At 43.1% G+C, this 15544-nt stretch overlaps 1 protein-coding gene across 1 annotated transcript; it reads left to right on the top strand.

Moving 5' to 3' along the window:
- The first annotated feature begins 3256 nt into the window (after positions 1–3256).
- Positions 3257–14257, top strand: Thegl (theg spermatid protein like). The gene is made up of 7 exons (XM_055613077.1): positions 3257–3338; positions 4114–4222; positions 5092–5229; positions 6809–6914; positions 12169–12300; positions 13574–13749; positions 14071–14257. The coding sequence occupies exons 1-7, from the start codon at positions 3257–3259 to the stop codon at positions 14183–14185; spliced, it is 858 nt and encodes a 285-aa protein (XP_055469052.1). The 3' UTR covers positions 14186–14257.
- The last annotated feature ends 1287 nt before the right edge of the window (positions 14258–15544 follow it).

Below are 15544 nucleotides of genomic sequence, written 5' to 3'. Positions count from 1 at the left end.
TCTTTCTTTCTTTCTTTCTTTCTTTCTTTCTTTCTTTCTTTCTTTCTTTCTTTCTCTTTCCTTCCTTCTTTCTTTCTCTTTTTCTCTCTCTTTCTTTCCTTCCTTCATTCTTTCCTTTCTTTCCATTCTTCCTTCCTTCCTTCCTCCCTTCCTCTCTTTCTTTCTCTCTCCTTTCTTTCTTTCTTTCTTTCTTTTTTTCTTTCTCACTCTCTCTCTGTGAATCTGTTCCCAAATCCCTCAGAGGACCAGCCATGCCCTTCCTCTCTCAGGTCTCAGGGAGTCTTGGATCTTTTCTGTCCATGTTTCCATTTTGTCTGCCATGCCCTGGCCCTCCTGAAAGCCCTTGAGATTTCCTTCCGAGTGTCCTTCCCTAAACACATCTTCTCCTAAGGGTTTTGTTTCCTGTGATTTAAGGCCTCTAAAATATTATCTGTATCTACTTATCTCAGACTCCCGGGTTGGGACTCAGTTTCCTGGGTTGGGAGTTGACACACAAAACCCTCCAGCACCCCAGGGCTCCTTCCTAATCTTAGTTGAATTAGACTTCTGTTTCAGAATGACTTTTCTTTTTTCTTCTCTTTTCTTTTGTAGGTTGTATTCATTGAGGCATTTGTTTGCTTTTTAAAGTTTTTAAACAGTTTTTTCAAGACCCTTAAAGGGAACTATCTCGTTTGTCTGAACAAGAAAATGTCAGTTATACATGATTAATTTCATCACCTCTCTCAACAATGTGTGTGACCCTGGTGTGTTTACTGGCATTTTCCCATCATGTCTGTTTAACATAGTATCACTAAGTAAAATTCGGCAAACATTATTGTGAAAAGTGTAGAGACAAAGTGAGGCAAGATGCAATGACTGTTTGGCGGGTTTACCACTTTCTAGAGACACAGCCAAGGTAAAATAACAGTGTTAGCGTATAGGCAGCCTGCTTCTGGGTTGCCTAGTAACCTATGATGTCATCATGTGTCCCCCACCAGGTATGTAGCAGACCCGGTTCAGCTGCGCATGCACAAGCTATAAAAGAACCAACCCGCCGCTTTGTCTCTCTCTCACCTTCCTGTCTTAATGCTCCTCTCTTGCTCTCTCGGCCTTGCTTTCTTTCCTGGAGCGCCCACCATGTCCCTTGCCTCCACTTTCCTCTGTTTCTCCACCTCCATCCAATAAATCTCTTTCATACAGTATCTGTTGTGTGCGTGGTATCATTTCTAAATAAATGCTAACAAACAGGAAATCCATTTTGGTTCTGTAGGTCCAAAAGGAAGAGAAAATATTTACATATATGGATTTTGGGGGAGGAAAAGGAAAATTTAATCTCTTCTATCCCTAGACCTTTAAAAAAGTATCCTAAAATTTATTCCAGGAAAAAGAGAGAGAGATTAGTTGGTGTGGTGGTGAACTCCTATTGTTAAGGGTCCGGAGCACGCTGAAGAAAATGCCCTGGACTAAATAGTGTGCAAACAGCAAAGAGCGTTTTATTCTGCAGAAACCCAGTACACTGGGGCTCCCGCCTATGCAAGCTCCCGCCTATGTGAGCTCCCGCCAAGTTGAGCTCACAGGTTTCTATTATAGGTACTCAGGGGAATTTTAGGGTGGGTTAGGTAATCCTTAATATAATTGGAACATTCAGATTTATAAGCACGGCAAATTTGAGGTGGTCAGCAAACTTTTGGGTTGGTCATGAGTCAAACAACTTTCTCTTTCCTGTCAGAGGGTCCAGCAGAGAGTCAGGCAGCCTCTCTGATTGGCTGCCCATTTTCTGTGGTTTTTCCAGTAAATGTTAACCCACTTCAGGGAAATGGAAACTTAGGCCTGCTCCTTTTGACAGTGAACTGAGGCCTGTCACGGAGTAAGGCCAGACCTTATCTTAAATTATAGTGGGGTCTCAAATGGGGGTTTAATTTCAGTTAGAGTCTTACACTATCATCCCAGCTCTCAGGAGGATCCAGAGTTTGAGGCCAGCCTGGGCTACCTAGCAAGACTGTATTAAAAAAAAAAAAACAATAAGTTGGGGCTGGAGAGATGGCTCAGAGGTTAAGAGCACTGACTGCTCTTCCAAAGGACCTGAGTTCAATTCCCAGCAACCACATGGTGGCTCACAACCATCTATGAGATCTGGGTGCCCTCTTCTGGAGTGCAGGTGTACATGCAGACAGAACATTGTATACATAATAAATAAATCTTAAAAACAAAACAATAAGTTATGCATACATTCACACACACATGTCTTTTGTCATTTATCTAAACAGAATAGTTAAGTATTTATGGTTTTGTCATAACTGCCTTTTTTCTTGTAATTTTAAGATAAGGTCTCTCTGTTTAGCCTTAGAACTTGCTCTGTACACCAGATTGGCCTCAAACTCAGAGAACCACCTGCCTCCGTCCCCCTCCCCCAACCCAGTGCTGGGACTAAAGGTATATGCCGCCTCACCCAGCCAGCATTTATGTTTTGTATGTGGTTTCCTTATTGCAGAATCTCTGTTTGATTTTCGTGATTCAAAGTTAAATTCCCCAACCCTGAGCCAGGAATCAATCCACTCTCTTCACAAATTGCCATATTTGTGCACCATTAAATGATCTAGTAGAAGCCAGGTGTGGTGGCAGATGCCTTTAATCCAGGCATTGGGAGGAAGAGGCAGGCAAGTCTCTCTAAGTTTGAAGCAAGCCTGCCTGGTCTACCTAGTGAGTCCCAGGCCACTCTAGGCTACGTTGTGAGACCCTGTCTCAAAAAACTGAACTACACAAACAACAAACAAACTAAACAAACAAATAAATCTTCTAAAAATAATTTGAACTTAAATAGACATAGATCTACTAAAACTTTTAAAAGACTTCCTCCTTGAAATTCACTTAAACGAGCCATGTTCTTCCTCCTGTACTTCCTCTCAAATTTATGACCTCATATGTATGTATAGGGCAGTAATTATATGTAATTACAGCCCAATAAGTCCATTTAAAGTTGTTCATGTTTGTGTATATATGCTTAGGGCTGACATCTTGGGGCTGGGTCCATAGAGAAAACCAAATCTCCCTTCTCTCTCAACCACCGCTAATGTTCTGTAGCTCTCCATTTAGGGGTAGAGCCTTGGGAGATTGTCAGTGTGCGGCCACAGTTTTGAGATTTCACAGGAGCAGCTTCCTCATCATACACAGAAGACACAGTCTCTCAGCGGATGACCTGGTCCTCTGGCTTTTACAGTCTTTCCTCCCGCTCTTCCGTAATGATCTCTGAGCCCCAAGCATAGGGATTGCATCGTAGATGTATTTTGTGGTCTTCTGTGATGATCCTCCACGGAAAGGAAGCTTCCTGGATAAGGGGAGAGCTGCCCTTACCTTCTGGTGTACGGACGAGTGGGATGCATTTCGTTTTTGCTTTATCACTAGGCCTGCCCGAATCGTTCCTTGAGATCTCATAGGAGGGGCTGTGGCTAGTCTGTGTAAGAGATCCTGGTGCCCTTTGTGTTGAGCGTGTAGGATTGCATGAACTCTGTACATCTTAAGTCTTCACCTGATGAAGCTACTCCCTACTCTCCTAAGTTTTTCTAACAGCTCTGCTCCCCTCAGTGGGGACTTGTTTGTACAAGCTCCTCTAAGGCCATGCAAGAGGGCTGCAATGTGGGTGCAGTCATAAATGAAATTTCGGTGAAGTTTTTCAGTCTCTTTTAGCTCAGGAGTCCTTGATCTGTTGTAACAAACAGAAAAGGAAGTTCTTCCCTTGCTCCTAGGAGCTGCCATCTCCCTAACTCCAGACAGAGAGAGCACTCCATCAGACCTCTGCACCACACTTTTGAAAAAGCTGCCAAGCAGCTCCTGCTCACACTCCAGAAAATCCCCGGAAGTCACAGTTTATCAGAGAACAGGGTGAGAAGAAAGCCGCTGGAGAAAAACTCCACGGGGTGGGGAGTGCAGGCCAACGAGTCTTCTCAAACGGTCAGATACGTGGCTGTCTGGCTGCGGTGCTTGCCTCACCTTGGCAAATTCTTCCCTGGTGGTGGACCCTGTCCTCCTTCCGCCAGCAGCATCTTCTCCTGAGGGCCGTCAAAGTCTGACTCTGTAGGAGCAAGAGGCCTAACAAGCCCAGTGTAGCTCATCATTTCAGCTAACATTGTGGTACAGCCGCACATCATCTTCATGTGGTCCTGTCGCAGGAAGCTCGGAAAAATGGGCAGTGTGACAAGGTGTGCGCTGAAAGTTTGGCCTTTTCCTCCCTCATTGAGGGCCTCAGGTATGTTCATCAGAAGGAAGCGGGTCACGCTTAGGTTCATAGACAGAGATTTCAGCCTTGCTCCTCACCATGTAGATCACCGCACCACACAATCACCGCACGGCTGAGACACTGACATGGGGCCAGGATACCCTCCCACCAAACAAGCCAGCGAGCCTGCTCTCCCCCCCCTCCTTCCTTCCCTTCTTCCCTCCTTCTCCCGCTCCCTCCTTCCTTCCCTCCCTCTCTCCTTTCCTTCCTTCTCTTTTCAGATGGGGTGTTTGTGTGTATCTTGCCCAAACTGATCTTAAATGGAATCCTCCCGCTTCAGCCTTCTGAGCACGAGATTTACAGGTGTGCGGACCCACTCGTAGAGGTATTTGGTTTTAAGGACAGCTAATTTTCTCCTTTCAATAGTAGACCTCACTTGTTTAGAAGATACACATTGTTTCTTAAAGAAAACTACCTGAGCTGGGCAGAGTGGTGCACACCTGTGATCTCAACACTCAGAAAGGCAAAGGTAGGTGAGTCGGTGTGAGTTTGAAGCCAGCCTGGTCTACAAAGTGGGTCCAAGAGAACCAAGGCGGCACAGAGAAATCCTGTCTCAAAAAAAAAAAAAAAAAAAAAAAAAAAACTAAACTAAAAAAAGGAAAAAGAAAACTACCTGTTTTAGAGTAAGATAATAGAAACTAACTCAAAACTTGAGAGCTGTAACCATCTGTAACCATTTCTAAAACAACTTACTTCTCCCCACGTGGGAAACAGCCCAGCAGTACATGCGTAAGCTCCGCCGTGCTTGCTCTCCTAGGCCTGGCCATCAGTGCTGGAGAATCCGGTAATAATCTGAATTCACATGACACCGATTTCTTTTTCTCTTCTTCAACGTGCAGGGCTCAGTATTACTACAGCTGTGGGAGAGAGTCTGTCATTTGGGAAATCCCTCCACGTTCGCAAAGCACCCGGCCTTCTAAAAGGATCCAGAAGCTGGCAAAACCCAACAAATTCAAACTACGGTCTCTGCCAACTTGGTACAACATTTTGACTCTCCAGAATTCCTGATATAGTTTGCTCAAGTGTCACAATACTGAAGCTCCAGCTTTAGTCTGAGAGAAAAGGTTGTTCATGGTCAAAAATACTGGATAAGAGTTGCTGGAGAGATGGCTCAGTGGTTAAGAGTATTGTCTACTCTTCCAAAAGGTTCTGAGTTCAATTCCCAGAAACCACACAGTGGCTCACAACCATCTATAATGGCATCTGATTCCCTCTTCTGGCGTGCAGGTGTAAAATGCAGATAAGGCACTCATACACTAAACAAATAAATAAGCCTTTAAAAAAAAATAGATAAAACTGTTGAATCCATGCAGCAGGTGTGGCTGGGCAGAGGCTCACCACTATTACATTTGACTGGGTACGCTGGAGCAAAGACTCACAGTAAACCTTCTCAACTATCAGATGATAAAAGGAATCTCTCAGCCTGGTATGATGGTTTCTGCTTGTAATCTGCCGCATCCAGAAAAATCCATTACAAAATGTAAAAGCTACCAGCCAGTATCTCCTGCAAACACATATGTTCATGTCTACATGTGTCCACACCAGAATATCAGCAAAGCAATCCCAAACATGCATGCAACGATTCATATCCTTATCAGAAGCTGGTTGACAGTAAGCGCTGGTCTCAATCCAGGCACTAACCGTTTGTCTTTGTGCAATAGCACACAATCATGAGGAGCACAGCTTTTTAGTAGACACTGAAATCATGCACCGACTTTGAACTTTGTTCTTCATATTCATGATCGTCTTCCATTATTCTGGGTCCTTTGTACGACCATATGAATTTTGCTTTTTTGGGTTCATGACAATGCTCTCAAATTAATGCTGATGGTTTAGCTGTGTGAATATTTTAGACACCACTTAGTTGCATACTTTGGGAGGGTAAGTTTTATGTACGTTAATTATATCTTAATAATAATAACAAAATCTGTATCTCTCTACCCTTAGAAAGTCATTGCTTACTTGATAAAATCTGTTTCCATGCTTGTAGATTTGTTGATCGATTGGTAGATTTTTGGCCAGAGAAAGAAACATATGGTACACAGCTCATGATAACTGTCCAAGCGGCTAAAAATTAAGACAAGGCATATCTCACACTGCACTACAGAGGAGAATGGCCCACAGGGCGTCCTCAGTGGTGTCTGAGGGAACTAATTATTTCAAGAAACTTCTATGAGGTGTTGGCTGGAAGTGAGAGATTTTTCAGACTATAGGTCAGAAACTATCCAAAATGGGACATATAATTCTAGCCTTGTTTGATGAAATCAAACATTTTCAAAAATTAAATCAGAATATATTGCATATAACAGTGCCTTAGAATTTTGTTTCATATATACAAGCATATTTGCATACACTGTATGACACATAAAATGTATCTCATACTGTGGGTGAGTGAGAAACAGCTAACTGGTAAAAAAAAAAAAAAAAAAAAAAAAAGAATACTTACTCGTGTGGGAAATGATAATCTGGAAGAGCATTCTGTAGTGGCCGGTTACTTGCTATTGTTCTTCCAGCTAAAAATCATACTCTGTTTCCGTTTGCATATCACCCCCTCAGTGACCACCCAGTACCAGGGACTTTTCGTTTCGCTGATCCATCTCCCCGGATTCTGCAGCTTTCCAAAGCCAAAGGCACCGATCCCAACTATATCCCTCCAAAGAGCGTAAGTAGTGACAGCACTCCCTGAGCCAGTAACTTGTTGTGTGACCAGACACGTGACAAAGGGCAGTTTGAGGCACACAGTCCATCGTGGAGGGAAAGGCAAGGCATCTGGTGGTTTCAATGTGGCGGGAGGATGTGGGTGGGATTCCTCACCTTCTCTACTCCGGACAGAACAGAAAACAGACCACCTTGCGAATGCTGAGAATTGAATCCAGGTCCTGATTCCTCTAGGTCCAAATGAAATTATTAAAAAAAAAAAAAAAAGGTTCTAAGAATAAACACAACATTTTCATTTACTGTTACAATTTTAACTTGATTCCTCAGCTATACATGCAGTAGACCGAATTCCCTTAAATATTCACACTTAAGTATGCATATATTTTACATTAGCAGCTTAAAACTTGCTACAAATTTTAAGATTATCATTTTATTCCTTTCTTGTTTTCTCCCTTCTGCATGCGCCATGTGCGTGTGTCTGTATAGTGCTTTTAGAATAACTGCTGGGAGTGAACTATTGATACGCTCCAATTCTTTCTTGTTAATTCCCAAGACAACTTCTTTACAAACAGCACAAATATTGTTATCAAAATCAGAAAATGTAAGACTGGTATAACAGTGCTCCACGTGTTCTACGACCCATGTACAAATTGCATTCTTGTTGCACGTAACGCTTATCACACATGATTAATTTGTCTTATTGATTAATGATTCATTCTGTTATTGATTCTTCATAGCTATCTATACATATGCCTCAAGGTTAACAGTCACTCTTGTGCTCATGGGTACCTGACATCATACTGGGCAGGTGAACTAGCGGAAGCCTTCGACTGGCTGACACTCTGAATTCCTTCTTCACAGAAACTTTGTCACAGTCTACAGAAGATGCTAGTGTTGATCTCGAGGCTCACTTCCTGGCCATGCACTGTTCTCTGTCCACTTAGCGCGCCCGTGGGCTCCTGCGCAGACAGCCAACCCACAGACGCAGCAACACTTAGATTTAAGCGCTTGCTGGTTTTTAAGGGGCTAAGCGTAGCCTGCTTGAATTCTGTGGACCTCACACAGGGTGGTCTCACTTACTGTCCTTATAAGGTTTTATTTACTTTTACTCACATGCCTCTCTGCGATTATTTCCTGAGAATAAAAATTCAAAAACTAAAATCACTGTGTCAAGGAAAGGGTGTGAGTATTTTGGAGTGGTTTGTATAAAATCCTAGAATGTTCCTCAAGCACTGATTTTGATTTACATATTCGCTTGCTTTATTTGGCTCTTTTGCACTACACTTTCACTAACACTAGATAGTATTTTGCAAAATATTAATTGTATAGCAAAACAATATTTCTTTTACAATTGCTTTCATTTCTTTGATACTAAAAGTTGAAATAGTTTTGCACATTTATTTACCATATATTGTTTTCTTTTATAAAATTATCTGTTGATGCTCTATTTTCTACTTCTCTGTATGTTTTTGTGGATCTACAATGTTTATTTACATATTAAGGGTATTCATCTATTTTATATTATGCAACTATTTTTCTGAGGTCACAGTTTGAAAGTCTTGAATTTTAATTTCTATGAAATGCTTAGGTCTTATGTGTATGAGTTAATAAATCAACAAATGCATGAGTCTATTTAATAAGCATCCTACAGACAGGCTACAAAACCTGGTGGCTTATGCCTATAATCCCAACACTTGGAAGGCTGAGACAAGAGGCTAGCCTGAGCTAAGAGTGGGCACCTGTCTCAGAAGAAAACAAAGCAAACCAAAGACACAGAACATTTCAGTATTTCTTTAGGGTTTCCTCCTATTTCCTCTCAATTCCAAGCTTAACCCTTGCTGTAGATGTACTTCTGATTTAGATTCCTACTGTCTGCTCATACCTTGATGTAAATGGGATCATAAAACATGTTCTGTAGAATCTGTAAATCATACTAGTAAATTGTTTCTTCTTATTCCATTGTGTAAGTACATCATGGTTTGGTTATTCACCTTAGATGGACATTTGAGATATTTCTATGTGGACTGCAATTTGCTATGAACATTCACGTACAGGTATTTTTGTGAATATATGTTTTGATTTGGTTGGCTTTTGAGGCAAGGTCTTTACTCTGTAGCCCGGAATGGCCAGGGATACACTATATAACAGAGACTAGCCTCAAACTAACAATGATCCTCCTGACGCAGCTTTCTGAATACTGGGATTATAGATGTGAGCCACCATTTCCATTTTTAATCTTTTTTTTTTTTCTGGTTTTTAAGACAAAGTTTCTCTGTGTAGCCTTGGCTATGCTGGAACTCACGCTGAGATGAGGCTGGCCTTGAACTCATAGATCCACCTGCCTCTGCCTCCCCAGTGCTAAGATTAAAGGTGTGCATCACCACGGCTTAGCTATTAATGGTATTTTTATTAGAAAAAAAGTTTTAAATTATATAATTTACCTTCCTAATTGTTTCTTTTATGTTGACTATGTTTTGGTTTCCTGAGAAATGTTGTTTTGTTTCTAGCTTGTAATATATCCTAAATTTTCTTCTAGAAACTTTCTAAGTTTTACATTTGTAATAATCAAATATATATGATCTACTTTGAAGTAATTTTTTTCTTTGGCATGTGTTAAGTAGAGATGGAGGTTTCTCTTGGTTCCACATGGATATTCACACAATTTGATCATTCTTTTTTCTCTGTTCAACTGTCTTGGGTCCATTTATGTACTCTGGAATATTATAATTTCTAACTTGTCTATTCTTACATGATCACTATATCGTATGGGTTTTAGAACAAACACTTCTAAACTGAATGAGATAATGTAAGACCTCGATTTTTGTTCACATTTTCACTTGAGTTTTGACTGTGGTAGGCCTTCTGCATTTCCACAGACAGCTTAGAATCCATTGTGTTTTTCTATTCTTTGTTCTGTTTTACTTTATATAACTGACTAATGAATGATTGTTTTATTCCCCCTTTGATTGAAAGGCTTAATTAAAGGCAGAAGTTGACATATTCCTTCAATTTGCCTAGGGCCCTGTGGCAGACAAAGCTTTATTCATAAGAAATGCTCTAAATGCCTAATTAGTTCTTCATGGTGTTGGGACATGCACGGTCCTCAGTTTGAATCCCAACTTTGCCATTTCCTAATTACACAAACTTATACTGTTGAACCTTCAGTGCCTTGGTCACTTCCGTCAGTGGAACAGGAATGGAAACAACAACCCAGGCGAGGAATAAGTTGTTGAGTGTGCACATAAAATGCTGTCACTGATGACTTAACCACTGTCATCTTTACTTAAACAGCACAGGAACAGATGTGGAAAACAATTTACTGTTTTCTGCCTGCAATTAACATCCCATTCGGTGCCATTGATTATTACATTCCCCCTTCAAATTCTTTTTTTTTAAATCATTTTAAATGAATAAATGAAATGTACTTCATTTCATGTGTAAGGGTATTTTGCCTGCATGTCTATATGTGTACCACTTGCATGTCTGGTGACAGTAGAGGGCAGAAAAGGGCAGCCAATCTCCTAGAATTGGAGTTACAAGTGGTTGTGAATCACAGGTGGGTGCTGGGAATGAACCCTGGGCCTTTATAAGAACAGCAAGTGCTTTGAACCACTGAACCAGCTCATCAGAGCTCTACCACCTTCAAACTCAAGTACAGGTAGAGTAAGTAGAACAACAACACAGGATTTGAGCAAATGTTCACAATTGACTTCCAGGTTTGTTGGAGGCAGTATCAGGATCCTTTAGTTCCCTGATCTCTGGTTTCAGAGTTCAGACAAGACACATAGAATACAGTGTGGGAGACAGGCTGAGTTTATAAAATAAACTACACTTTTGGAGCTGGAGAGATGGCTCAGTGGTTAAGGCATTTGTCCTTGAAGAGGACCTGGGTTTGATTCCTACTGTCTACATGGTGTCTCACAACCATCCATAACTCCAATTGCAGAGGATCTGACACCCTCTTCTGACTTCCTTGGGCACCAGAAACGCCTGAGGTACATGGACATACATGCAGACAGAACACTCATACACATAAAATAAATAATTCTAAAGAAAATTCTTTAAAAAATAAAATTAAAAATATATACTGTACTTTCAAGGGATGAGAGCAGGTAATGGCCAAAGAGACTATTGTCTTGTCTACATTTTACACAGGCTTTCTACTATTTCCTATAGTCTTTAGAACAAGGAGCTTTTCCCGAGAGACATTGTCCTGCATAAGCGACAGGCAAGCCTGGGTCACTTTATACCCTCACTAGGGGCTGTAATAACATTCTGTCTTCGTTTGTCATCAGAGAGGCTCTCGCTAGGTATTGATCCTAGGAGGTTTGTGGCTCCCAGATTTGGGTTTACACAGTTTATTCATTAATGGCCTTCTGGACAGTTCAGGGCATTATGTCTCTTCAGGGACAGAAATAGGACTCATCCAATTCTTCCCACCCCTAAATGAGTGCCACTCTTCCGGTTCTTTGTTTTATAGTCTGTGGACGATGAGGGAGAGTCCTGCCCCAAAGTGCCCCAAACCTGCTAAAATCTTAACTAGCTGCCTAGCAGAGATGCATGCTTCTGCTTTCTTCTTGGTTTTCTCTGCTTTTCTTGCTTGCTTCAATTAGGAGAGGGCCTCTTTGGTAAGTGTTCTTCACTATGGTGCTCTGTGGTGCTGAAAGCTCCTTTTCCCAAAGGGTTAAAAGCAGGACACAGTCTTCTCATATGATACAGCTGTACCTTCTCTTGGCTGACTTCACATTTACTTTCAAATTTCTCATCACATCTATTTACGTGTGTGTGTGTGTGTGTGTGTGTGTGTGTGTGTGTGTAAGCACCTGCGCATATGCAGCCATGCTGTGACACCCTTTTGAGGCAAGAGAACTGTGGTTCTCCCCTTCTACCCTGAAGCGGGTTCTAGGGCTTGAACACAGGTTATCAGGCTTGCACGGCCAGCCCTTTACCTACTCAGCCCTCCCACCAGACCTTGGCTTGACACTCTCAGGCCACAAGATGGGCATTACCACTTATCTCTTGAGTTAAGAGGTAACGTCCTTTGCTGTTTCTCCTGTGTCTGCCACATAAAAATAGAATCTGTGAAAGGCTGGCTTGGAACATGTGCAGTCCAGTTTCAGTAAGATGGAAGCTGCTCCTGTTGGAGGCCGCTTTAGGATCCCTGTTCTCTCTGTTTAGTTGTTGAGAAGCCTACTCGAGAGCTCAGACCGTAGTTTATAATGCTGAACTGGACAGGCTGTTTTCTTTTTCTCTCCTAGATTGAAACCAAGATTTCCTTTTCTACCCTGACTGCTATTGCAAGTCCAAGGATTGTGGACCTTGCTCATCCAAGGATCAAGATAGAGGGTCTGTGCTATGAGAGAGAGAAGAGTGAATTGCCCATCCGTCCCGTAAGCCATCCCTGCCTCACTCGTTCATTGGCTTTCTTTCTGGTTGCTAAGATGTTATTTTTTTTTTGCCTCAACAAGGTGTAATCAAAAATCATTGGAAAAGATCAGGTTGAAAGTGGTCAGTGGTGGTCAGTAGAAGGGCCTAAGGACATGGTGAGGGGAAAGGCAGAAGAGCTGAGGCAAAGAAGATGGGCTTTGAAGTCAGTGAGCTGGGTGCGAGTCTCTGCTCTTTCCAGTGAGCTCGTCACGGGAGGACTGCAGCAACTCCCTCTACCAATAAAGTAACAATAAAAAGACAATATGGGAAGCGTGACTTTCCAACTAAGACAAGAGAACAGTCAGGCAACATGTGTTCACTTGGTACCTGGCTCGCGTGATTTTCCTCATAATGTGTATCTACAGCGTAAACCCATTTGTCTATCTTCTGCTTTTTCCATGACAACATGGACTGCTCAGGGTAGGCTGTCTGCCAGTAGCTAGTGCAGGATCTGTTACTTAACAGGTGCCAAATGTGTTATCTCAGTGCTAAGGAGCCTGAGGCAGGAGGATCTCAGGTTTGAGGCAGAATTGAGTTGTACAGCATGAGCAAGGCACCAGGGCTCGTAAGACTGTCTCGGACAAACAGAAGGATCAAATAGATACTGTAGAGAAGGTCCATTAGGAAGGGTGGTCTGTTTCCAAAGATCAGGAGACCCTCCTTGAGAGCCTGACATCTGAATCTAGAGACAAATGAGGGAAATGTGCATCAGCCAAGACTGAGGAAAGATGTCTCAAGCAGAGCTAGCAAGTGGAGAGGTCCTGAGGCAGAAAGATCCAAGACAGAGGCTCTGTGTGGCTGCCAAGGATCACAGTGTCCCTGATAGGGGAGGGAATGCTGTGCTCAGAGAAAGGGGGTGACATTCAGGTCTGCAAATACAGGAAGGAACCTACGTTACTGTCAGCAAAAACGTGGGTACCACGTAGGGGTTACCACCTGTGGGCGGTGCGATCCACCTTAGCTTTAGAAAGTGCTTGCCTGGAGGAGGGTTGTGAGGATGGAGCAGGAATATGATGGAGGCAAGTCACTCAGAGCTGCTGGTGGCGCAGTGGACATCAGAGGAAGGCTGGGTTGCTTGGGCTAAGAAGGGAGGGAAGGAGATCACTAGGGTGGATGGTCCTCCTTGCCTCCCCTCTGGGCCCAAACAATCCCGGAGAGAACCATGAGGAAGACAGGAGAGCGTGGGGAATTCTGGGATGGAGATTTGTGTCTGTTTCCCCCCACACACACACACAGATAGCCCCTGCTGCCCTGCTTGCCAGACCCAGTGACCGAACAACAATCCTAGCAAAGTCCAAACCTGTTCATGAAGACTACCTCCCTGCCCGAGATCCCCGATGGCCTGTATCTCATGCCGCTGCTCACTCTCAGGTGTCTGACAGAGTCCGGGAACTAGCTCATCCGCCAGCAAGGTATGGCAATTTACGATTCAGTTCAAGGTAAGGCAGTTTAAGGAAGGGTGGGGGCATGGAGAAAGGGAGAAGGTTGATCTAAAGTTAAAAAAAACAAACAAACAAAAAACAAAACAAAACAAGCCTTTGGAATCTGACAGCATGCAGCCCCTAGGTCATGCTTGTAGAGTCTTGAGCCTCGTTTTCTCGCCTGTGCTATGGCGGGAAGCTCAGTGGGGTAATAATGCCTAACACAGGGGCAGGGGCCGGCTTGGAAGGGATGGGTCCCCTTTTTCTGTTCTCCTTAAGCCAGGTTGGTTTCCCTTTCTCCTTCTATTCCAGGGCTTCGGTGCATATTGTATATTACGATCCAGATGTCTTTAGAGTGAAGCCTGCTGCTTTGAAAGCGCAGTGTTCTCCCAGGGTCAAGGAGCTGGCGGAACCCATTCTGCGTTAAGGACGAGAGCAAGCCACCGCAGGCGCTCAGCATCCGGGAACACGCAGCAGATGACTTCCTCCCCTGCGCTGCTGTTCGTTTACACCCTGCCAACCCCGTCCCAAACACGAGACTGCCAGGGAGCACCACCGTGAGCATCACACAGGCACTGTCCGGTGACCTTGTCTTGACCAATCTAGGGAACTCCCTCCACCCTACAATAAAGGAGAAAGCAACGCCTGCCTCATTATCCCTCCCTCCTCACACAGGCATCCCCGCGGCCCCCTCGCGCTGGCTTTGCTCCCCGTTCCCTCCTGAGTTCCGTCTCCAGCCCTCCCCTACGGAGACCTCCAAGAAGGTCATTCTCAGCGTCGCCTTGTCACCCCCCCGCCCCGCCCCCGCCATCGCCTACAGTGTGGAGCTCACAGCCCTGCTCACAGCCGCAAAGAAATACCCACGTGGCGACCCGGCCCGCACCTGCAACCCCAGCTGTTCCAGGAGGCAGGGGAGGGTCGGTCGCCTGAGCCCAGGAGTTCAAGAGCAGTGGGCAGCGTTAACAGTGACGTGCCGTCTCAAAAGGAGAATTACATTTCCAAGAGAAAAGGCTAGGTTAACACGACACGTGTCTGTAATCCCAGAATTTGGGAGACAGAAGCAAAAGATGAAAGATGAAACGGAGGGAAAGACCCTGTCTTGGGGCAGGGGGTCAAAATATTGCTTTTAAAAGCAAGAATAAAAAATTCTCTATCAAATTGTATCTACTTAGAGGTTTTTTTAAAATTTATCTTCATGTCCCACTATTTCAAAAATTTAATTTTTATGGGACATGCCTAGGTTTTCATAAAAAACTTTTTTTTTTTTTGAGACAGGGTTTTTTTTTGTGTGTGTAGCCCTGGCTGTCCTGGACCAGGACAGGCTGGCCTTGAACTCAGAGATCCTAATGCCTCTGCCTCCTTGAATGCTGGGATTACAGATGTGTGGTACTGCTCCCAGATGCATGAAAATAAATGTACTTAGAATCTTATTTTACAATGAAAAAGCTATATATTGACACATGTTGAAAGGCAGTATTATATAATACTTTTTTTTTTTTTTTTTTTACTTTGCTTTGAGTTTGGAATTAGGGTTTGTAGCTCCCCTGAACCATTTTGCTGGGCATTTGAGTTTAAACCAATTTCTTCACTCCCTAGGTCTCACTTTCCTCATATATAAAGTAAGTTCTTCCCAAAATGTTGAAAAGATTAAATGGAAAAAAAAAAAAAACATGTAATAAAGCACGTCTTTGAATTGAAATTTGCTTTTAAAATTTACGGTGTTTTATTGGAGGGAGAGATGGCCTAATTAATACCAATGGGGGGGGAATGTAACCTGATTTTCCAT

The sequence above is a fragment of the Psammomys obesus genome, unplaced genomic scaffold (assembly GCF_907164565.1).
Source record: "Psammomys obesus unplaced genomic scaffold, mPsaObe1.curated_primary_1811, whole genome shotgun sequence".
In the NCBI taxonomy this organism is placed as follows: Eukaryota; Metazoa; Chordata; class Mammalia; order Rodentia; family Muridae; genus Psammomys; species Psammomys obesus.
This window is presented reverse-complemented; position numbering and strand designations above follow the sequence as displayed.

What these genes read in the sequence shown, in the direction of transcription:
- Thegl (XM_055613077.1), top strand. Translation starts at nt 3,257, where the DNA reads ATGTATTTTGTGGTCTTCTGTGATGATCCTCCACGGAAAGGAAGCTTC. An exon ending in AGCTGCCCTTACCTTCTGGT is followed by an intron (nt 3,339 to 4,113) that starts GTACGGACGAGT and finishes ATTGTGGTACAG; the next exon opens with CCGCACATCATCTTCATGTG. An exon ending in TCCCTCATTGAGGGCCTCAG is followed by an intron (nt 4,223 to 5,091) that starts GTATGTTCATCA and finishes TTCAACGTGCAG; the next exon opens with GGCTCAGTATTACTACAGCT.